General features: G+C 37.7%; 2 protein-coding genes across 4 annotated transcripts in view; both read right to left on the bottom strand.

The window, feature by feature from the left end:
- Window positions 1-4,527: 4,527 nt before the first annotated feature.
- The window catches only part of IPO11 (importin 11), an 83,195-nt gene continuing 63,723 nt past the window's right edge, over window positions 4,528-23,999 (bottom strand). For all 3 annotated transcript variants that reach the window (XM_069001977.1, XM_069001978.1, XM_069001976.1), the window contains 3 exons: window positions 13,371-13,466; window positions 9,848-9,932; window positions 4,528-4,842 (listed from right to left, as the gene is read on the bottom strand). In XM_069001977.1, the coding sequence (XP_068858078.1) occupies window positions 4,678-4,842; window positions 9,848-9,932; window positions 13,371-13,466 (346 nt within the window). In that variant the 3' untranslated portion in view covers window positions 4,528-4,677. The remainder of the gene's footprint in view (window positions 4,843-9,847; window positions 9,933-13,370; window positions 13,467-23,999) is intronic.
- On the bottom strand, window positions 16,713-23,606 carry LRRC70 (leucine rich repeat containing 70). The gene is made up of 2 exons (XM_069001985.1): window positions 23,468-23,606; window positions 16,713-22,979 (listed from the first exon to the last, which is right to left on the bottom strand). The coding sequence occupies exon 2, from the start codon at window positions 22,966-22,968 to the stop codon at window positions 21,043-21,045; it is 1,926 nt and encodes a 641-aa protein (XP_068858086.1). The 5' UTR covers window positions 22,969-22,979; window positions 23,468-23,606; the 3' UTR covers window positions 16,713-21,042.

The raw sequence follows: 23,999 nt of genomic DNA, 5'->3' as shown, positions 1-23,999 counted from the left end.
CAGATACCCTGGGAGAACATGTCTGAATACCTGATTTTCCCTCCAGCAAATCCTCTAAGGCTTAGAATCATGGAATCATAGAATGGTTTGGGTTGGAAGGGACCGTAAAACCACTGTTCCAACCCCTCTGCCATGGGTACAGACACCTTCCACTAGACGAGGGTGCTGGGAGACCCATCTGAAATAGTCTCAGTAATTTAGGGGAAATACACTGGAAAAAACTGATCAGTCATTTGCCTATGCAAAGACCCTGAGGAGAAAGAACTAGACATGAATGGCCTGCATGTGTGTTCTTCCCTGGAATGGTGGAACCCCTTCTCAGAGAAGGCACTGTTGGAATCCTGGGTTCAGAGAATTTCAGTCTTTAAGTGCTGACAGGCAACGGTCCTCAGAAGCACACTGCATTTGACCTGAGGCCTTGGGAAAGGTTTCCCAAATTGTGTGGTAACACTGAGGTTGTTGCTGTGTAATTAAAGTTATATCACTGGGTGGAATATGTAGAGATGTAGAAAAATTAGGTTTATGGGATTTAGTAACAAGATGGAGGATTTGGGGTGTGGGTTTGTTCTTCTTCTTTCCTCCTTCTTCACAAATCTGGGTGTTCTGGTATTGGTTCAAAAAACCCACTGTGCAGATCATGAATAATTAGTTATTGGATTATAAGTAAAAATAAATTAGTTGGCATTCCATAATTGGATAGTGTGGACTTTAAATGGCCTTGGAAGTTAGAACTCGGGGCCATTTTCCACCTTGTTAACTTAAGAGGCACACTCTGTGCAGCTGTGCTAGAGATAAGAAATAATAAACTTCAAATTAGAAGAACAACTCAGCGCCTCCTGTGTTTTAATCAGAACTCTGAGTACAAGAACTCACGAAACAGAGGCAAAGAAGAAAAGAAACGAAACGGAGAAAATTAATAGGCACAGTGGGCAGAACGCCTCCTGCCAGTCTGCCAGCTGTGCCGCAAGCAGTCACTTCACTGGTAAGGAGCAGGGTTCTCTCCAGCAGCTGGGCTGCTGGGACAGGCACCCTGCACTCCCTCTGCACCTCCTGGGACACTGCCATGGCTGAGGTCTCCAGCACACAGCCTGGCCCCTGCACTTGCTCACAAATGATGCAAAATTCTCCACCACTTCACTGCAGGGAAGGTGGGAGGCCATGGACTCACTCCTGGCACAGCAACGAGCACTGCAAGAGCACAAGGCCCTGTCCACGTTATCTAACCTGAAAACGTCCTTATAAGTTAATTTAGTTATATTTTTTATGAGATAAACACCTCAACTATTAAATACAAATAAGTTATAGCTTGGATAAATTTCGTTTCTAAAGCTGAAAAAGATTTAACAGATTGCAATGAGATCACATGAGTTATTAACACTTCAGTTAGGCCAGAAGCTAAAAATGGTCATCATTGATACACCAAAGCTAACGTTTTGAAGATGAAAGCAGCGGAATTAGTCCTCTCATTTAACTCTTATCAGAAACAGAAAGTTTGTCCTCACCTTTATCATTGCCTTTTCTGAAAAGTAAACTGATAGCATTTGTAAATATTCAGTTGTGCCATAGGAAAAAAAAATACCCCAATTTAAATTACTTTTCTCTTGAAAATTAAAGCCTAGAGAACAAGAGAATCAAAGATCCTTCCTCACGAAAATTTCAGGAACTGTATTTTACCACTTCGGTTTAAGGCTAATTGCTATATTTGGTTTCTGTTCTTTCCCTAAAGTTAAAAATTTTAACATCAAAGTCAAAAAGGGCTATAGCTTGCTGCAGTCCAAATCCATACCCTTCCAGTGAAAATTTAATCCTACGTATAAGGGTTTAATATATAATGACAGTATGTAAGAGCTTTTCTGCTGTTTCAAGCTGAAATTTCTCCACTTTGATCTCCACTAGATCATTGCTGGCTGCAGATGGGCACTTGTTTGGCATTGTGCTCATTGACAATGGTTGTCATATAAACAGTTATGATAATGATGATTGTTTCCAATTATAGTCCCAAGCCTTGGAAGAAAAGCTTCCAAGATGAAAAGCCAAACACCTAGTAATAAATTTAACTTGTTCCCTAATGCATATGAAAGTGAACACATGCAGTTATTCAGAGACATTACTCAGAAAGTTAATCACAACTTATCATGCTGTTATTAGCCAAAAGTATGTCCATCATTCTTGACAGGGTCTCTGCCAACATCATGCATTAACATAAACTGCAGTTAGCACTCCACCTGGGAGGTAATGGGGGTGGAGTTGCTCCGAGAATGACGCAGGCAGGCAGGTCGGTCTGTCTCAGCTGTGCACAGCCATGATGACAGATCTGACCTCCAGTGAGATGCTGCAGGGGAGCTGGATGGTTTGGCCACACAGCAGAAAGCAGCCTTTAGGCCAGGGCTGGACTACAGCAGGTAGGACCTGCCTCCCTCTGAAACATCGGGGAGCACCACTCAGCACTGCGCAAGGCATTTTGCAGAATGGTGGGAGGCCAGTACTGCTTCTTGCCAGGATGTGTTTCTGTGTTTCTCCAGGCAGTCGTCCCAGGTGGGGTCAAAGCTAGCAAGGGTGACCAGATCTGCACACTGAGCCAAAAGCTATGGGTGTCTGCAGATTAACTGTGCAACAAATCCAAACTTAGTCGGAAGGCACCCGGTTCTGACAATTGCGTATACAGCTGAACGGGACCATCAGCACACTGAGTCTCTTCCCTTGCAAGTACCAAATGTAACCAGATAAACATCTTAATTATGAGATTATGTTGGTGGATGACTGAGGAAATGGCATACACATAACACACAAACAAATAGTAGCAATTCTTCTGGCAATCCTCCCTATGCCAAGGTAAAATGCAGGAAACAATGACTTATCACACAACTTCTGCTGACAAATGCTGGCAGCAGGGACAGGGGAGGTTTTGCATTCAGAACTGTGAGAGCCCCAACAGCCTTTGATACTAATGCCAAAGGAGGAGAGAAAGATTAGCCTGCCTCTACAAACAGAGGGAAGGTTTCAAAAAAGATTACTCCCCAAAAGGTCAGTAAAAAAAGGCCCAGATTTTTAAAAGCATCTGGTTATCTGGTAAGATTGTCAAAAACTTGTAGTTGTCTTTAAAGAGCTAATCCCCTCCGGAAAAAAAATTGATTCAATAGCTGAATCATCCCTTAGTGAAGCAAAGTTAATTTCAATTTTGAAGGTGGAAGATCAGTACTTAAAAGCAAAAAAACGAAAATGGAAACCAGCATTTTCTTGCCCCTTCCACCTGCAAGGTACAAAAGACAAAGGCACATAGAAAGGAGCAGCTTTAACCTGTGAGTCCTGCAAGTAACTAATAAGTAATTAAAAGTAAGCCTCATGTTTGCAAGTAATTGTTTTAACTGTGACCATTTGGGCTTAATAGTTTTAGCAACAATTCTGAAGTATCCTCATGACATGTCTTTGATGAAAAAATACAAAGAATTGAGATATTGTACATGGTAATTTTAAGTAGTCCAGGTACAGCCACAAATTAATTAGAATTAATTACTCACCTGCCTCCAGTGAGTTTCTCTGTGTTATGACAGCTAAAAGTGAAATAGGAGGAACTCAAGAAAGTAATTTTTTCATAACAGAAATAAAGAAAAGTTGGTGATAAAAATGAAAACTCACATCTTCAGACAGAAATATACATGGATGTTCTCTAACAGTTCAAATACAATTTAAGTGTTACAATCAAAGTTTCTTTTTCTCTCAGATAATTCAAATGGGAATTATCTTTCTCTCATGAAGGACTATTTCTGCTCACAGTCTTACTGCTTTCCTAAGTCCTTCTGTTTGTATGGTTGAACATACAGTCTAGAAAGAGCAATAGAAAGGGAGAAAGCCAAAGATCTACAGCATTAAAGGAATCAGCTCCTGATACTGAATTACAGTGCCGCATTAACAGATGTTTCCATTAATATACATAAGTAAGTTCCTTCAGACCTCTGACTTTATGACATACCTTTGTGAACCAAAAAGACAGTTAAGGGCATGGTAGCCTGTTAACCCCCCGATTCTGTGATGTCATGTTCCCCCTGTTCCCTGCCCTAGCCCTGGCCCCTCCCTCAGGCTCTCCCTATTTGCTCCTGTACCCCAACCCTGCCCAGGGACTGCCCCTGGGCCCTTGGCAAAACCATCCCACGCCCAGACCGCAAGGTCTCTCTCTCTGCCTCCAAGGGCGCAGGGATAAGATGTGAATAAAGCCATCTTACCACCCTCATGGGAGACCTTTCTCTATCCTCTTCATCACCACTGCATTGTAACGCTGCTGGCTGCCAGAGCCAGATCGAGGGGAAAGGGACTCCAGGATGCGACTGATCACATGGCCCTAGGAAACCCTCACTGTGCTCTCAGGGAGCTGCAGCCTGCTAGGCAGAGTCCAGCAGTTACAACATAAAGGTACTAAAAAGTGGTACTACCTAGGGCAGCATATATCATGTTATGAATCATGGAAATGTTAGCTTAATGATAAAACCCTTAATTAACCCTTTATTGTTAAAAAAACCCCAAAGAGCACAGTTTAATTGCAACAGCAGAAACTTATTTTTATTCTATTGTCACAAGTTATTTTCACCTTTCATCAGACTCATCTATACAAGACAGAAGGCTAGGGTCTTTTCATATTTTTTGAAAGAAAAATTTGACATAGAAAATCTTTTTCCTGCTTATTTAGAAGACTTGTAAAAATTCTTGTAGTTGGGCAACTATTTCTGTATCCACGGTTTCCATAAGGGCATGAAAACCTTGTTCCCCCAGTAATTCCTGCTGTGCCTTTAACTTCTCATAGATGAACTGCTGCAATGACACAGTGTGTACCGGGTCCTTCAATGCAAGCTGTGGAAAACATGTAAATGAAAAATATATAAAAATGCATTAAAAAATATTCTATGACTAACGCATTTTGATTATAACCACAGCTCAAGAAAGAAATCTGCTTTTATTTTCGTTGTACTTACTTGAGAAATGAGGAAAAACTTGTGTAAAACAAAGATCAAATTGATTATTATCAAAGCAAATACAGTTTAAAACGATTTGAAACCATGTCAAATCATGCATCTTACACTTTAAGGTTTCACGCTTCTACAAGTTAAAACAATTTCAAAGCTGCTTTATTAGTTACTGCTCAATGAGGTTCCTGTAATTCCTAAAAATCAGATCAGATCTTACCAAGGACTTTAGTGATGGCATGCACTATGGTCAGTTTTATTTTTTTACAAAACAAAACACTGTAAAAGCTGAACTTGTTTAGACTACATGACAAACAAAATAAAATGTTCATATGTATAAAGAATAGACACACTTCTGTACTGATATCTATAACCTCATCAATCCAGCTGGATTATACAATTTTCTTTTGGAAAGGGAAGGACAGAATATTTGTCACTATTTTCCCACATTAGCTGCCTTTTAATGGAGGTAAAAACAAGTAAAAGAGACTACATTGACAGAGGACATATTGCAAATGTCAGTGTCAGCAGACACGTGGGCAGGGCTCAGGATACCGGCAGTTATGCCGCATTTGTCCCTCAGTCCACCAGGCTGGATGGAAGGGGATGGGAGATGGGGACACCTGGCACTTCCTGCATCATAAAGAAGTAGGATGTTGAAATCAATGGCAATTAATGCAGACCTGTGATCTGTTCATCTTAGTGTCAAACCCAAACAACACTACTGTTTATCCTGGAAGGTCAGGAAACTATTTTGCTGTTTCAAGGTAAAACATGATCATTTTATTACCTATTATTACCATTACACTCTTTTCAAAGGGGAAGTAATCACAGTAATAGTTTGGTACTCTGTAGGGTTTTTTTTAGCAAATGTATTTTGAATCTCTAGAATATAATAGACTTTTCTAATGAAATTCGTACATCACAACTGCTCTAACCAAGATTTGTTGAAGTTATTGGCATCCTTTTTTAATTAAAAAAAAAAGATTGCCTTGATCAGGAAAGAATCTACCAGTTTCTGAATGATTTGCATTTGTTCACCTAAAATCGTAATTTAGGACATATAATACATTTGCAGTTAGTTTCTGTAAGTTCATAGCTCTGAAGAGTCATGTATAAAATTACTCTAAGGAATTTTGCACAGAACAACAGGTATTTAAATACAAGTGTTCTTATCCTTGTGACCCTGACCAAAGCCAATAAATCATACCCTCCACAACTGGAGGATATGATTGAGTGGGACAGGGGAGAGAAAATATAACAAAAGGCTTGTGGGCTGAGATAAGAACATGGAGAGATCACTCACCAGTTTCTCCTATGAGCAAAACAGCCTTGACTCAGGGAAATTAATTTATCACCAATCAGATCAGGGTAGGGTAATAAGAAATGAAACTAAATCTTAAAACACCTTCCTCCCACCCCTCCCTTCTTCCTGGGCTCAACTTTAACACTAAATTCTCTACCTCCTCTGGAGCAGCTTGGGGCTGGACAGGGGAATGGAGACTGCAGTCAGTTTATCACATGTTGTCTGTCATGCTCCTTCCTCTTTATACTCTTACCCTGCTCCATCATGGGGCCCCACCCACAGGAGACAGCCCTCCATGAACTTCTCCAATATGAGTCCATCCATGGGCTGCAGTCCTTCACTAACTAATCCAGTGTGGATCCCTTTTTTTCCACAGGGTGCAGTCCTTCAGGAACAAGCTACTCCAGCATGGGCTCCTGTCTCCATGTGCCAACAGGTCCTGAGAGAAGCCTGCTCCAGTGTGCACTTCCCCCAGGGTCAGACTCCTTTGGGTATCCACCTGCTCCAACACGGGCTGCAGGTGGATTTCTGCTCCCCCACTGACCTCCATGGGCTGCAGGGGCACAGCCTCCTCACCATGGTCTGCACCACAGGCTGCAGGGGAACCTCAGCTCTGGCACCTGGAGCACCTTCTCTCCTTCCTTTCTCACTGACCTCGGTGTCTGCAGAGTTGTTGCTCTCACATATATATATTCACTCTGCTCCCTGGCCCTCACCATTGAAAGCAGTAGCACTCTAAACCAGCAGGGACTTCTGAAGTATGATTAATGCTTGCTGCTGGAAGCATCATCTGCTGTGTGTAAACCAAATGCGACTTAGAAGTCTTCAGACCTAATTAAGGAGTTAATACACTAACTTGTTTTTCACTCAGATAGTCCCCATCAGGATTTCAAGTAAATGAGAGTTTCCTGCAACAACAACAAAGTTGATTTTCTTTCGCTCTACTTCTCTGGAACTTATATTCAGAACTAATAAAACAAATGAAATCGTTTGATATAATGAGTTTGTCAACAATATTAGACAGAGAGATGCAGTCTTCACTGACTAAGCAAACAAAATTTAAAGTTTGGAAGAACAGTAAGCATAGCTGGCGAAGGACTATATATTAAGTATGTATGCTGAGTTCCTAGGCATGTGGCCATAGTTGTTTTATTGAAATGTGCCTGATTCTGATAAGGCAAAACAAATCTATTTTCCAGTTAAAAAAACACCAGAAAATTCCAACAGCTTCTTAGTCAAAACAGCTACAGACAGGAAATAAAAATTTGGCCAGTAACTATGCACTATTGAAATGTGCTTTATGCTGCTCAGTGAAAACCTGGATTTGACTAGCTTTTCAATCTCTTTACAGACTGATCTTGAAACTGGGTAAAGGTGCCCACCTTGGGGCTGGACTAAGGAAACTTCCACCTCACTGGTTGTAAACACTGGCTTGAAGCAAACAGTTCAGAGGTTTTGCTGACTCCCTTTAGGTTGTTCTTGATTTTCTTATCACATTACATATTTGTTCCCTCTTTTACTTTACCAGTGGTATCTGCTACTACAGTTTTCAGGTGAGTGTGTGGACTGGTGCTCCTACAGAGAGGAAGAAACTTGCATCATATGTAGGTAGGAATGGGCCCAGGTGATGTTTTGTTTTTAATCCAGTTTTTCAAATCAAATGCTAGCTGTGCTTTCGAAGCCATGATTAACAATTCCGATTATTATCTGACACTTCTGCTACTAGTGACCTACCCAAAGGATGTCTACAATTTTGAAATAAATAGCCAAGTGTCACATCTCTATTTCTGCACCATCTGCAAAGCTATATACAGAGCTTTTTCAGTTAGGATTCAGAATGATTTATAGCAAACATTCATAACAACTACAGCCCACTTGCTTTAACAGCTGCAAGAAATTGCATTTAAAAGAATAAGAATATAGTGTATACTAGAGTTAGCTGAAAAAATGACAGTGTAGAAGGCTTAAGTCAGAAATATATCTGGAAAAATTAACTAAATATAAGAACAAGACTAAAATAGACAGTTACTCTTACAAAGGAGGCTTGGAAGGAGAAAAACAAAGGATTTCCATAATGCTTAGGAATCTAGAAAACACAGCAACCATGGAAATAGTTAAAATTTAGACTGTGAAATCCAAAACGAAAATGAAGCTTTCATGTTCATGTATGATTATTTATTCTCTGTAAACCTTCCAAGAAAACAAAAGCTGAAAAAAGGTCTTTAAGCTTACTGTTAAAGAGCAGACGAGGAACAAATCACAAGCAATTCCTAAGAGAAAAAAGGTAAGTGATATGCAAAGGAAGATATATGCAAGGGAAGTAAACCAAGACCTTCGTTGTGGTGTTGTTATCAGTTTGGTGAAGCTCCTCCTTATCAAAGCACATTTATCTATAAATGGCCAATGACTCTGTATCGCATGTGATTCCCAGAACAGTTCCCTCGCTATGACTGTGTTCATTGACAATATATGGTGTGTTGTATCCTTTAATGATACAGGATAATTCAGTGTACCCTGCTTTTCATTTTGCCTGACATATCCACACTGAAGGTAGTCCATAGCAAATCTAACAAGTCTAAATTCCTCAACATATATCCAAAATATTGAAGTTAACCTGCAACTGAAAAATTAACATCTGCAATAAAGCCATTAAAACTTTAGCCAGGCAGCAATGAAGTCTGACTATATTCAAATAAACCTATGAACAAAAAAGCATTGTAGATTTAAATTTACTTTGCTTTTTAAATCTGATTAACAAACAAAAGATCCCTCTCCCTGTTGATATATAGATATATTGATCCCTATTGATAATCATATATACATATATATCTATACTGAGAGATTATTCAAAACCACTAAGAATAAATATTATAACTCTGCAACAAACAGCTAGAATTTAAGCCCACAAGCAAGAAGATAATTTAACAGAGTCCAGAGATGCTTTTAAGAGTAACAATTATAGAACTATGTAACACATTTTTAAGGACCACAGAAAATATTTCTGCATTTTGTTTAAATCTGAAATTGCAAGTCACTAGGAATTTCTCTTAAGGCATTTCTAATAGCAGAATAATATGGAAGTGTTTTTGCATATTTTTAAATATATATATATTTTTATATTGCTTTTATAAATATATTCCTATATATTTATTAGTATTTAAAAGAAAAATCTACTAACAAACCACAAGTATACACTGGCTTCTTTGTAAGAGTTCTTTACACTAGAAAAAAAATTCTATGCAAGCACATGAATTCTTTTAAATATGAGAAATTTAGCCTGCCATGACATTTCAATAAAGTTTAGCTCTCTGTTTTTTTCAATAAATTCTTTCTATATTGTGTTAGTATTGTAATGTTCAGATTTTGTGAACAGATGGTGTTTATTTTGATAACAGTTACCAAGATGCAAAAGGAAAGCAGAAGCGTAAGTGCTGTTGTTGCAACGTTTGGCATTAAATTTTCTTTTTTTGATCCAAAAGATATATTTTCCAAGAACAATAGATCAACCAAACCTAAAAACAATTTAGTGTAACAGAAGTGAAGCACATAATCAGGTCTATGACTGAATAACAGATCCAAAACTTACAATTTTTTTCCTTTTATCTTGTTCTGTGGGAGGTTCCTCATCTTCTGTAACCTTGGGCTCTTCAAAATGAGACATTAACATGCAGCTAAAAAGGGGAATAAGAACCGTTTTAACATATACTACCATTAAAAATAATTTTAAAGCACTTTTTAAAACACAGAACAGATAAGACAGTTTTCTGAAAGTCAGGCAATCTAATAACAAGTAATTTTTTTCTGAGAACAGTGAATCTAATGAAGCCTGAATGCATGTTCTCTGTCACCTCTAACCATGTAACAATCTCAGTTATCCTTCATATTGTAGCTTAAGTTGTGGGTTAAAAATGCATTTGTGCATATATAAAACAGACTACATGGCTTTAAAGAAAATAATAGAGAAAAACCTACTGTTCCTAGCAAGAATTTTCCCCCCTTTTCAAGAAAGTGCTAGACAAGCACTCTATGCTAAGTCAAAGTGGTACATATACAAAGATTGTAAAGATGTCTCATGGCATTCATGTTTTTCTGTGAGATCTTTGACAAGAGGACCTGGAAACTTACAAGGACAGTGCTATTGGTTCTGCAATAAAATCTGCAAGACACTGAATGAAGGTTTTAAACTCATTTTTTGTTTTGCTTCACCATCAGTTGGCAAGTACCCATATGTGCAAGTAACAGCCATATTTTAACTATTATTTTTGAAGTAAGTATAAAACCAGAAAATATGAAGAAAAAGACCCAGTTTGAAAGTCAGAGGTTTTCCTGTCTGTTGAAACAGTCTGAATGGACTTTATAAAGACATTGATAAAAGCTATCCTATAGCAAACATGCCTTTCATTCTCTTTACATGCTCTACGCTGAAAGAATTGACAAATATTCCACCACTTTATCAAATCTTTTCCTGGAATTTCTACCTTAAAAACCAAAAGGATTTAAAAAACACTCAGGCAATGACTGCTTGCCACCATGCATCAGGTATGATTTAAGACACGAAGGACACATAATTCACATATTACAAAGCACCAAGACAGATGCAGATTATTGCTCATTTTCAGTCCTGCACATTTTTAATTGCTGCATTCCACTAGCATGTGAAATGCTCCATCAGTTAAGATGAATAACCCATTTTGAAGTTACTAAAATGAAAAAACGGTTGTGATTTTTTTACGTGGTATTACATGATTTTACATTAAAATATTCAGACTTACTCTGTTTACATAGTTTACCATTAACATGTGTTTAGAGCTGTATGAAACACTTGCCAAACAGCATGGCAAGCAGGGTCAAATGCTAACACAGAAGCCCTTTCTAGTAAAGGGATTAGTTATTTCAAAATAATACAGCTAATTGCATATCTCCTCTGCCCACAAATGGCTTCTTACATCTCAGTTTATTAAAGGAAAAGGAGACAAAAATGTCAACTGTCAAAACATACAAGATTGACTTAACTTTTTCAGACCTTCATAAATTTTAGGTACCATAAAATTCAAAACACTAGGAGAGGAGAGAATAAAAGAAGAGATGATGATAAAATTCGGAAAAATCTGGGTACTGGTGAGACAAGACCAGAGCAATGGAATGCTCCCCTTTCCAAAATATATGAGGTTTGTAAAGCTCTCTTGTAATTATCAGTACAATGAGAAACATGAACATTAGGAAACCTGAGTGTAATCCCTTTGTATTGTAAGATGGTATAAACATTTCCATAACCCGATTAAAATCCAATCTAAATCTAAAAAATGATAAGACTTTTACCTCTTCCAAAATCTCACTGCTTTAACTATAACAGTTTCTTTAAAATCCCAGTTTAAATGTAGTCATGTAAAGTAGTTAAGCCACTTAAGCCATTGCTGTTGTTTACGATTTTCCCTGTACATGTTTACCCTCTCTTCATCCTTCAGTGGCTGAAGTTCTATATTGCTTCAGCCTTGATCCTCCTGTGTTAAACACACACATCAGTAGATTTCCTGCACTACAGTAATTAGCTAATATGATAATCAGTGGACTACACATTATCTTTTTTCTGAACCAGTTTGGATTTAAGCCATTCTTCTTCAGTCTGGAGAGCCACAACAATGCACATGATTTCAGATGACTGCTCTCGCTTTACTTCCAAATGATGTCAAAATATATTACGCAAATGTCAGACTCTTTCAAACAGCTCTTTCAGTACCTGTCAACATAAATATGTCCTTGGTTCAGTGTGGCTATATTTTATGAAGTAAAAACAATGCCCAGAGTTCAGAAAAGTAGTGACAAGTTCTACAAGCCTTCAGGCTTAAAATACGAACTAAACTAAGATAAAGTTTATTTATTTCTCAGTGAGAACTCTTTTCAACAAGTGCTGGCAAAGCAACATTTTTAGAAATAAAAGGGACTCTGTAACGTTGTCTCCAATGGTAAACAAAACACGGTGCCAGACATTTTGCATATTCCCAGACTTTGGAGTTACATCTTCTTTACTGAGAGTAAAGAGTTTGGTGGGAAGTACTTTGGCAAGCAGCTCTTAGGCAGTTCAGGCTCAGCGTGAGCGTGGACTGTTCTCAACACACAGCTGTGTGCGTACCACCTGTTTAAAGTGGAGAAGAACTTAATAGATTGCATTCTGGCTGTTCTGTACCACCTGGTTTCAGTGGCAGCAAACATCCCCTTAAGCAGTTATTTAACTAGTTCAGATACAGTCTGTTCCTTCAGCATGTAATGATCTGAAAGAAAATGCTTGATTCTTAGCATCAGAGCATCCATAAATTCTGTTATTAGCATATACTGTCTGTAAGAATATCCTGCAGGGCATCTGTTTTTAATGTTTTACAACTCTCCATTCTAAAAGTGTGTAATCATTACAGAGATAAAAATGACATTAAGATCTCTGTCCAAAAAATATTTTACTATTCATTAGGTTGGTTTTTTTTCCAGCTTTGATGGACTACCACCAGTAACCAGAGAACCTTCAGGAGATGAACGAGTGTGGGGCTGGGAGGCATAGCACTGTGGACACCCCCAACACCTTCCTGCCACAAGCAAGCTCTTGCTCCTAGCTCGGGAAACTGTCTTTTGAGATAATATCCTGTAGCAGAACATGTGTTACATGGAACAACTGGAGAACTGTCCTTGTGGGATATGCTTTCAAGTTCTCCAGGACATGAAGTATTGTACACTAGCTAAACTCAAACAATGTTCATGTCATACTCAAAGAAACTCTGAGCTACCTCTGAGCTAGGGTGGTCCCTATCAACACACAAGCTTGTTGTATTGAAATTTTATCAAGTAAACAAAAAGCAAATCTAAGCATTTGAATGTTTTAAGACATCATTTAGTAGATAACTTAATGAACAATATAAAACTATACTGTCATTTTAAGCACTCTTTCCCCATTGCAATTGTTTTAAGACCAAAAGTTTCCTGTCTTCATAAAATACGCACTCTTGAGGAAACAGAACTCTAACAAGCACGTTTTAATTGCCTACAGATTTTTCAAATCAAAACACTTCATATAAAACAGTATTGCTACTGTTAAACCCAACAAAATTAGATGTTCTGCTTACTCTTTGTATGTTCCTGTTTCAGAATCTTCAGTCATAACATCGTGCAGTCCTTCCACTGAAATGTTGATGATACCGCAAAATTTATCTTGGATAACACTGCAAAAGAACAAAATTTATTTTGGATAACATTGGGAAAGAACAGGAAAGTGACTTAGCTAAAGGAACTGCACAGGAAATTTACTCAGCTGCAGAGTACATTTACTGAGAGGTATTTTCCTTGCTTACTGCTTAGCTGAGCATGCTATCAAGCAACTAATTCAGTATTTTTCTTTAATTACAAAAAGGCTTCAAAATACACAAGAAACATTATTCTTAAATATAATAAAACTTAATGTGCCATTGAAAACCTAGAAGTAACTGCAAATGGAATAGAAGAAAATAAACATTAGCACAGGAGTCAAGAACTGAGTGGGAAGGGCATGCTCCTGCCAGCAGGGAAGACAGTAGTAGCTTCTATTCCCAACACACACCTTTTCTATCATCACTATTCAATGCATAAACCTACACAACCCCTGAGCAATGGCTGCTTGTAAAGAAGATACACTCCCCTATTTACCAGTATTTCTTCACCCTCTTAGGCAGCCAACTCTTCAGACAGGGTGGAAAAACCCTGCACACACCCAATTCTACAGGAATGTCACTTTCCTGACTGTACAGAGCAAGATGGGACAGGATTTATCTGTTTAAACACAGGCACCTCCTGCCATTTGACACACAAAGCTATTTAACACTAACACAAAGGGCTGATATGTATCACTTGGGACTTAAAAGGCATAAGCACCTTTACTCAGCATGACCTGAAGGCCTAGATAGGTCTACAATGCCCAAAATTGGCACTAAACATATTTACATTTACCCCTGCCTCAAGAAAGGATGTGCCTGTAGGGTAAGGGCATAGAAACATGATCTCCCCATGGTGGATAAAGTCGGTGCCACCAGGTGCTAGTTAATGGAAAGCAGCCAACTGCTGCTTCTGCTCCATTTCCTGCCGCTGTGGATTTAATGCCAGAGACATGCTATTGTGGAACCTTGGTTCTTGGACTCCTACTCTGTGAACTGCGAAAGGGTGAAGACAAACTGCAAGTGAAAAGATGTTCATCTCAGGAATACCTCTAGCTACATGCAGCAAAGAAAGAGAAAGGACCTAACTGGTGATGGTAAACTACAACTCTTTTCCTGGGACTCCCATTGACTGAAGCCCCTTACTGCTCCATTTGGATTTCAGGCTTAATTCTCCCAAAAAGAGGCTGCTGCTCCCTAAGAGGCAGATGCAGAAGCAGACATATTCCATTTATTTACAGGCACTGAACACAAAGTTCATATATTGTAGTTTGATTGTAATTGATCATTGTTTTAACACTGACACATCAATTTCTTAATATTCTTTCCTTTTCTTATTTAGGATGAAAACTGAAGACATGCATAAACTGTAGCTTCTTATACAATAGCAACTGCTTTTGAAAAATTTGTGAGACACACAACATAATTTTACACATATGACAAACAGTTACATAGCAATAGATGCCTTGGAAAAAGTGCTTATGAAGTTAGAATACAAAGCATAGAAAATGTTTCTTTATATTTGTTTTGATAAAATTGTAATTTCACTCATGATCATTTCTTTCAAAGGGATTAGTTTTTTTCTGCTTTTTAAATTCAGCTACTGTTGTATGCCAGGATCTGAAGTGCATTTTGTATCATCAGTCTTGCAACTCCTGATTTCCACAACATGAAAACTGACATAATTTTTACTGCCTGATTGTCAGCTATGTATTTTAAAAGACACTCCTTCGCCAATCACATTCAGAAGAGCCAAGTATAACGCTGTGAGACTGAATCCCTGTGAGGTTCTGCAGACAGCAAGCAAACAACCTACTGACTTCACAGCACAGCTGAGAAAGCGTACGGTACCTCAGCCGCCTGCACAATGAGCCCTCCAAGACACAGCAGGTTTCTTCACCAAGTCAGAGGTCCTGCCTAGCACACCTCCCATTAAGACTCTTTTGCCTCATCCTCCTCTTTGAAACACATCTCTAGGAAAATGCCATTAACACAGTTAGTATTTTCCAACATGAGTAAGGTTAATAATTTTCCAACAAGCTGCCCTCAGATTCACGTCAATAGTAGACAAGAGCCATTCAACTGAGAACAGATGTGAACATTTCACACCCTGGAAAAGTAAACTATGCCCCATTCATATGCACTATTTAATAATAGAGGTTGCTGTCCACTACCTGTATTATTTCTTCCTTCCAAGTTGCATGAATCCCAGAATGGTTTGGGTTGAAAGGAACCTCAAAGGTCACCTAGTTCCAACCCTCCTGCCATAGGACCAGGCTGCTCAAAGCCCCATTCAACCTGGCCTTGAACACTTCCAGGGATGGAGCATCCACAGCTTCTCTGGGCAACCTGTTCCAGTGCCTCAGCACCCTCACAGTAAAGAATTTCTTCCTGACATCTAATCAAAACCTACTCTAAGTTTAAAGCCATTCCTCCTTATACTATCACTACAGTTCCTGATGGAACAGTTCCTCTTTGGCTTCCCTGTAGGCCCCTTCAGATACTGGAAGGCTGTTGTGAGGTCTGCACACAATCTTCTCCTCTCCAGGCTGAACAGCCACAACTTTCTCAGCCGGTCTTCATAGCAGAGGTGCTCCACTCCGCTTATCAACCTTGTGGCCTCAGGACTCACTCCGGAAGTATCCTGTCCTTCTTATATTGAGGGCCCCAGAACTGGATGCAGCACTCCAGGTGGGGTCTTGTCAGAGCAGAATAGAGAGGCAAAACCATTTTTCTTGATAATTCCTCAACAGCACATAGGGAAATAATTAATTTCTTGGGAAGGATATTCTTACTTTATGATATAAATGAGAAATAGTATTTCACTTCTTTCTTTAGTGGAAGATTCATGACAGTTTTTCTTTTTTTTAAGGAAAACAAAGTATGTATAACACCTTTCAAACTGCTTGCCTGAAGCTTTCAGTAAACATAATACCTTTTCTTTTCTCCCCTTTCTTTTTTCCCCCTTGTAGGAACCCAGGGTGCAGAGAATACTTCTCTGCCTGTTTTGAAGGGTTTTACCCCCCTGAACCACACTGCTTTTGACCTTGGTCCTTGAAAAAAACTGCCTACTCTTAGAGAAGAATTAGAAACTACGCTAGTGTAAATTAGGTGACAGGCTACTATGTAAGATTCTCACAGGGTGAGAAATTTAGAGGTTTTGGGTTTGTTAATGTAGTAAATAAATAAAAGCAAAAAACATCAAAATGGAGGATTGTTGCTGTTCTCCAAAACTTCTTCTTCTTCTACTCCATATTCTGCAGCAAAAGTAGTTTGGGATGATTGGACAAAGAATTCCGCAGTTCCTGGCTGTGTTATTAGATAATTGGCGGAAAAGTAAAAATAATGTACGTTTTTAGTAACCATTGGTTGATTTACCTTTAAAAAGGCTGTTTAATCTTGGTAATTCGGCTTTTCTCCGGTATTCTCTGCTTTGTGCTATGTCTGGATCACACTAGTGACTGTTTCTCTGATAAAATTTAATAAACAACTATCAAGAAGCAGCGAAGGCTGAGAGTCCCGTTTGTCTCTCAAACCCCTGGCAAGGACTTTAAAAGATCTCTCCCATCAGGAGAGGCATAATTATGGCATGGTCAGTGTCATCCCTTTAAATGGGACATACAGTTTCTTTCTGCCAAAAACCCATTGAAATATTTACCAAGCATGGAGCTATTAAACAGTGCAACTATTCCTAGAAAAGAAGACACATGCACGTGAAAAATAAAGATACCATAGACTCATGCTTTAAAAAATGAAATCTCAATTAAAGTTCAGTGGCAATATAAAATACATCAGGCCTTATTTTCATACATGAGAAAGCAAGCCATGTCACTCAATGTAATACCTTTTCAAAGAGACTAAAATTAGCCTGCTTATTTCAAGAAATAATTAAGAAGTCATATGAGCAGATTCAAAGAAGACAAATGCTGTATTCAGATGAATTTTCAAACAGTTAATATGCTTCATACTAAAATCTTGAACCTGGAGGAAGGCAGCATTTAAGCAGTTCCCCCCTTGAATTGCATATAATCCAGATTAGCAATGAAACAAACAAAAGCATCAGGCTATAACTGGTTTTATAACTATGCAGTTTTCCTAAATTATTGGGACAAAGCCTCGTTTGGTATGCAGCAAAAATAAAAGACCCACAATTAGGACCTAAAACACTCCATAACCCAGTTTCAAAGATACAATGACTATATATTTTTTTTTATGACAGAAAGGGTATTTTATGCTGCCTGTTAATAAAATTCACCTTACCAGTAACAAAAACAAAATTTAGCATTCAGTGCAGCTTCCATATGAATAAACTCAAACCTTCTATTTCAAACTTTGCATACTTTTTAGATAAAAGAATAAAAGCTTTGTGTAGGACAACACAGACCACATCTGTTCTGAAAAAAAAGGCAGGATTTTTTTTTCATTCTGTCTATAATTTCTAATGCACTCAGCTACATATACAACTTTTTTATTATCCTGAGGTTTTATGTGAAAATTCAAAATTTTACTTCAATTATGTAGCTAACTACTGTAGATAAAGCTCTATCACCATGTTAAAACATGTCTTGACAAATTTTTAGTGGTGCCTAAATAAAACGGATCCCCTATCTGCTTTGCACATCCCTCAGAGAGGGAGAAAAAAATACTTTTTTGGAGATTAAAAGAAAGAGAAAATGTTTTCTGCTTTTCTACATTCACCAGGATGAAGCAATAAACACCAAGAAGAGTTTCATTTCATATCTTTACTAGTGTACATATTGAGAAAGCTTAATTAATTCTTTATTCTTACCTCAGCCAAGGAAAGAGGTGGAGTGGGACAAATAGAGATTACTTTGCACATACTGTAAGTGACGTAAATTATTATTACACACACACCCCTTAGGAGCTGCACAGTACTAAGGAGCTCCTATAGCAGTAAAGCAGCAGCTAAGACAATCTTTCAAGGGGAGTCCTATGACTGACCATAAACCTGATCTTCATGAAGCACCACTTTGCTTCATGAGGGCAGACTCAGCTAAGTCTTCTAATGTATTCCCTAATGATTTTAATAGACATATGAACCACACATATACATGAAAGGGTCAGTTTCCTGGAGTGAACATTTAAATACAAAAGATACTGACTGCTAAAAAAAAAGGCATTTCCCTCGCAACTGCATAATAAATCTCTCAGTTCCTTTTTAGTCTGATCCCTGTGTTGGCAAGCTGGATATTAGAGAATGTCTCCACTCCAAAGGATGGCTTTCAACTGCTCCAACTCTGCTTGCACAAACAGCTACAACACCAGTTTCCTTTCATGCTCCATCTACAGATGGTGAGACTCATACTTGGCAAACAACTCCCACAACAGCTTGTCAGTGAAAAAGATGCACCTTCTGAGAGAACCTCTCATGCCTTTCTGTAGGAAACCAGAGCCTAAAATAACAGCTGCTCCCTGCCCCATTTCTTTGAGAATTAAGTTTATTCAGTTTGAACCTTTGTGCACTCCCAAAACTCCTCTGTAACAAAGGCATAGCAGCATTTGCAGCAAGAAAAACTTAACTAGTTTCTACTGCATTTGAAGCCCATTATTTCTGAAGGTGCCCATGTAAAATTAAAAATTTAGAAATACAGCACATAAAATTGCTGAACCTACTACTGCGCAACCATTGATTGTGCAGTTGTTACTAAATGAAAACAAAATTAGCATTTATCACAAGGAATTATGTAGGACAGACTAAGTAACAAAAATGGGTTAAAGAGGAAGAGACTGCAGTGGATTAGCCTCTGGAAAAAAGTGCATAAATTACATCCAGTGTTTTCCCTTCTTAAAAGAATTTGCCCATTATATTTAACAACTGATCTTAAGTTAGAAAATTATTTTAAAAAATAGTTTCTACTCAGGTAGTACAAAACAGTTTAAGCTTTTGTCCAAAGTGTTCCCTAGAAGTATTTGATCTATTATACAGTAAATTACAGTTAAATACAGTATTATTTCATTACATTACTAACAAACAACACTGAAGGCACACTTGCACATTCATACCCATTCAGAGCAGTCAAGATTTATGCATGTCCTGGAAGCAGATAATAAATTTTCCCTTCTGGAAAAGAACTGCAGATAGACAAACAGGATGACTGGGAGCTGCACAGCCGGGACACGCACGAGTTACACGAGCAGGAAAGAGAGGGGATAGAATAAGAATGCTGAGGGCAGTTCTGGCTCAGCTGGAGAATGCCACAGGGTCCAGGCTGAAGCCTGGAACAGCAACATACTTCTACACAATTTAAATCAACACCATGGAGGAAAGTCTGTCAAAGCATTGTTCCCCATTTTTTCTTGAAGAAAATGGTCTAACTGTAAACCATGTAACTTATAAACAACACAGCTGAAATCTTAGGGCACACACCTGGAGAAGATAAACAGTATCTACAAAACTAAGTCCCATTAGTTGAAAATTTTACAATATTGGACTATTTGGAACATAGTTTTATGACTTTTAATTCCTGAATAAAGTTTGAATTACTGAAGTAACAACCAGAAAAAAAAACAATCACAGAAATTCAGGTTGAAAATAAAGCTACAACATACTAGACATAACCTGACAATAAGGGAACACCAATATTTGAAACAGAAGTAAAAAGTTAAATGCAAACTATATAAGAAAATATCTGTATTTGAAGATGAAGCCTTACTAAGAACACATACCTTGACAACACTTCCAAATATAAACCAAATATGTGTTTTCAGCCATTAATTTAGCATTACGTGTTTACAGTGTAGTGTATTTCTTCAATTTGTACCTCTTATCTAGCTAAAACATCCCTCAAAATATTACTACGTAGATGCCAAAGTATCTTTTATTGACAATAATTAACCAGTGTCTAAGGTAATTATGTCTAATTACCTTAGACATAATAAATTTGGTCATTAAACTTTGGTAAATTTCAACTTTGGTTTTTCTTAACTCCAGTTTGGGGTATTTCATAAAATGATACAGATACACACTAATAAAAAAGTCACTTTAATATATTCATTACACAGACTGAACACACAACTTCGTATATTAAAATATGCTATAAGTATTAACAGAATTTGTATAGTTTTAAATTTCTCTCTTACTCAAGAGTTTGAACATGCTAGCTGTACATGTACTTTTTTCTACTGCGCTTTATTTAATAGAGGAAGAGTACAAACTCTATTACAATAAACACATGAAGCACTGTTTTCTCATTCTCCAAGATTTCTTGCCTTTGTGATCCTACTAAGAACTGATATCTTGCTTGCTTCACAATAGCTATGGAATTTCTATAGGAATTTACATCATTATTAAGCAAAATAAATTACAGGGTACTTTATACTGCATGTATACTTGAGCTATAGGTGAAAGATTCCTACAAATAGGGACTGAGGTTAATAAACTTATCCATGTCAGATTTAAATGACATATAATGAAGTAATTCATAAAGTTGAAAACATTCAGGAAGCAAATGATGATGCAGAACCCAATTGTGCCATTTTCCACAGTTCTATCAAGCAGTTGATTTTAATCAGTGGAGGTATTTTTACAAAATTGAGTTCTTGATTTCTTGACCTTTCATATGACAGTTAACACCAAATCAAATGAGTTAAATTACAGTGATGAATGTTCAAACAAGATGACCTGTGCCTGACTTTCTGATGCTGTTCGCTTGAGCAGCCTTATTTGATCCAGTTCTGAATGTCCCACTGATTTCTGAGTTAGGGACTGCACTGAGTCAGTTATGTTGTATCTGCCAGGCTGATAAAAGCCATAATATTCTATACTCTTTTCCCCTGAGTTTTCCAGCACCTTTAGTTTCTGCCTAAACTGAATAATTTTACAGGTTAAGAACAGGATAACAGCACAAGCCAGGATGAAAAAGGCTAGTAAAATGTCAAAAGCTTGATTCAGCTTTTCAACCTGTTGTGTACAAATCAGGGTTGTTTTTAATGATACAGGAGCAGCATCTGTTGTAAGTAACTGTTCTCCTTCTACAGTTCTATTAGAAGGTATCATTTCTGCTGGTATTTGCACTGGTAATGTTGACAATAGTTTAGTTGCCTGTGATGGAATTTCAACAGCATATTCCTCATAGGGCAATGGGGTAGAAGATGTAGCTGTAGTTCTTTCCCAGAAAGTAACATATTTAGTTTCTGCACTGACAAACTGTTCCAGTGTGTTGTGCCTGTTGCCTTTATGCCAAGCCATCATCACAGCGGTAGTGCTGTGACGCACCCCGAAGGATCCCAGACTCAGGGTAGAGCCCAAGCTGGCTGTGGGGCCAATGCAGTTTGAAAACCGAGCCCATTTCATATAATGCAAAGGTCTTCCACGCATACTCTGGGGATTCTGACAGTGGATTTTTGCAGAAACAAGAGATGATGCTAGCCAATTAAGTAACCCAAGCATTTTGCAGCTGCAGTTCCAAGGATTAGAACTTACCTGTAGATGAGTTAAAGATACTAAGGGCTTGAGCACTTCAGGTTGTAACTCTGTGATATTATTAAATGCTAAACTGAGTACTTTAAGTGACTGCCCCATTTTTTTAAAGGTACCATTGCTAATAGTGGCTATTTTATTTCTGTCTAGCTGTAGATACATTAAATTGTGCAATAAAGTAAAAGTGCTGGAATTTATATTTTCTAAATCATTATAACTTAAGATTAGCTGGCTAAGGTTGTTTAATCCAAAAAATCCATTTACAGCAATACATTTTAGCTTGACATTTTTCAAAGACAGATATCTAAGCTTGTTAAGTCCCTTAAATGCAAAAGGCTGAATTGATCCAATGGGATTGTGAGACAAAGAAAGTCTTTCAAGATTTTTGAGCCTTCCAATAGCATTTGATGGCACAAGTGTTAAGTTGTTACCTTCAAGAAACAAATATGCAAGATTTTCAAGATGATGAAATGCTGAATCTGATATCCATGAAATCTTATTATTGGCTAGGTTTAGTGTTTGGAGTCTTATCATTCCCAAGAAAGTCCCACTTCCAAGGACACTGAGACGATTTCTTTGAAGTGTTAAATACCTAACAGAAAGGAGATCACTAAATAATCCTCTGGGAAGAAAAGCTATTTGATTGTTCTGAAGGTATAAACAATGAAGACTGGAAAGGCCTTCAAAGATTCCTGGATCCAGGTGTTTAATATTATTGTTATTTAGATGCAAGTAGCACAGTTTGGGAACTTCCATAAAAGCTTTTGGGTGTACATACAAAATACTGGAGTTATCCATGTAGAGTGCAGCAAGCTTCTGAAGGCCTCTTAGTCCATTTGGAGTGACATGTGATATATTATTTCCACTGAGGTAAACAAGAATTGTTGTTTTTGGAAGGTTCCAAGGGATGCTTGAAAGCCCTGCATTACGACAGCTAACTTGTCTCCCTGTGCAGAGCTGACAAGCAGATGGACAGCCAAAAGCCTCCTTCTGAAGCAGCAACAAAAGAAAACAATTAAATATATACAGGAATGCTCCTGGGCAGGGTGGAGAACTTTGCAGAACACACATATCCCTGTCTTTGGCCTTCTTACTCATCTCTGACTTCACTATTAGAGATAAAAAGAAGTATATAAATATTATTAATTCAAATATATTCATTATATTTATTAATTACTATTATTTAAATATATGTGTACAGTTTTTAAAATATTAGCATTGCTCTCAAGATTGGTATTTTACATATTATCCTTTCATGCCAAAAAGCAGTTTGAAACTTAAACTTACTAACTGAACTACACTGAAAAAAATTTTCAAAGTAAATAGACAATTAAATAAATGTACTGCCAACATAGCCAGAAAATATTTAATTGGCTGAAGCATAAAAGCATCTAAGCTGCCAAAATAACAGCTTCTATTAAATTAAAAATACTGTTTATCAACTATTTCTTATAGTTAACCATCACTAAGAAATGTTTCAAAAGCATTCAGGTAGAAATGCCAACTGTAAACAAGTTAGCTTTCATTGGCAGCTCACTGACAATTTGAATTTTATACAGCTGAGTTACATTTAAAATAAATAAAAGCAATTCCTTACCCCAAATCTGAAGTTCATTGTTTCCGTTATTTTGCTGTTTGCAGTCCACTGGACTAAGTTATAAGCTGACTGACTACGCTTATCTGTGAAACCTTTGGAGAGGCAGTATTGCTGCGTACTACAGCACTCACATTTTTGCCCCGGGGTTTGCAGCAGTTTGCTCAGGAAACTAAGAAAGAAGTGCCTAAAGTCAGGTTGCCATGGATACAGGAAACCCTGGGACAGGAAGCCATTTTATCTGTGCTTCAGAAGTATTGTTGGAAAGGAAATCTCAATGATTTGTTTCTAGAAAACCAAGAACTATCTTAGTCTGTAACTGCTAGGTTTTGTTGCTTGGTTTGATTTTTTTTTTTTTTTTTTTTTTAAACTGATTGAACTAGGAGAGCTCGAAGGAGTTTCATCTTAGGTATAACTTTCAGAATAAAGCACAGCTATTTGTAACAGCACTATTGCATTACCTGTAACTCCCTTATCTTTCAGCCAGAATCTGAAACCCTTTATTAAGTCAGTAGCAACATGTACACTGTTCTCT

This window comes from Aphelocoma coerulescens, assembly GCF_041296385.1.
Source record: "Aphelocoma coerulescens isolate FSJ_1873_10779 chromosome Z unlocalized genomic scaffold, UR_Acoe_1.0 ChrZ, whole genome shotgun sequence".
In the NCBI taxonomy this organism is placed as follows: domain Eukaryota; kingdom Metazoa; phylum Chordata; class Aves; order Passeriformes; family Corvidae; genus Aphelocoma; species Aphelocoma coerulescens.
Note: the sequence above shows the minus strand (reverse complement) of the source record. Positions and strands in the feature narration are given on the sequence as shown.

Bases quoted from the DNA above. Each gene is read 5' to 3' on its own strand.
- LRRC70 (XM_069001985.1), bottom strand. From the start codon at position 22,968: ATGAGTAAGAAGGCCAAAGACAGGGATATGTGTGTTCTGCAAAGTTCT.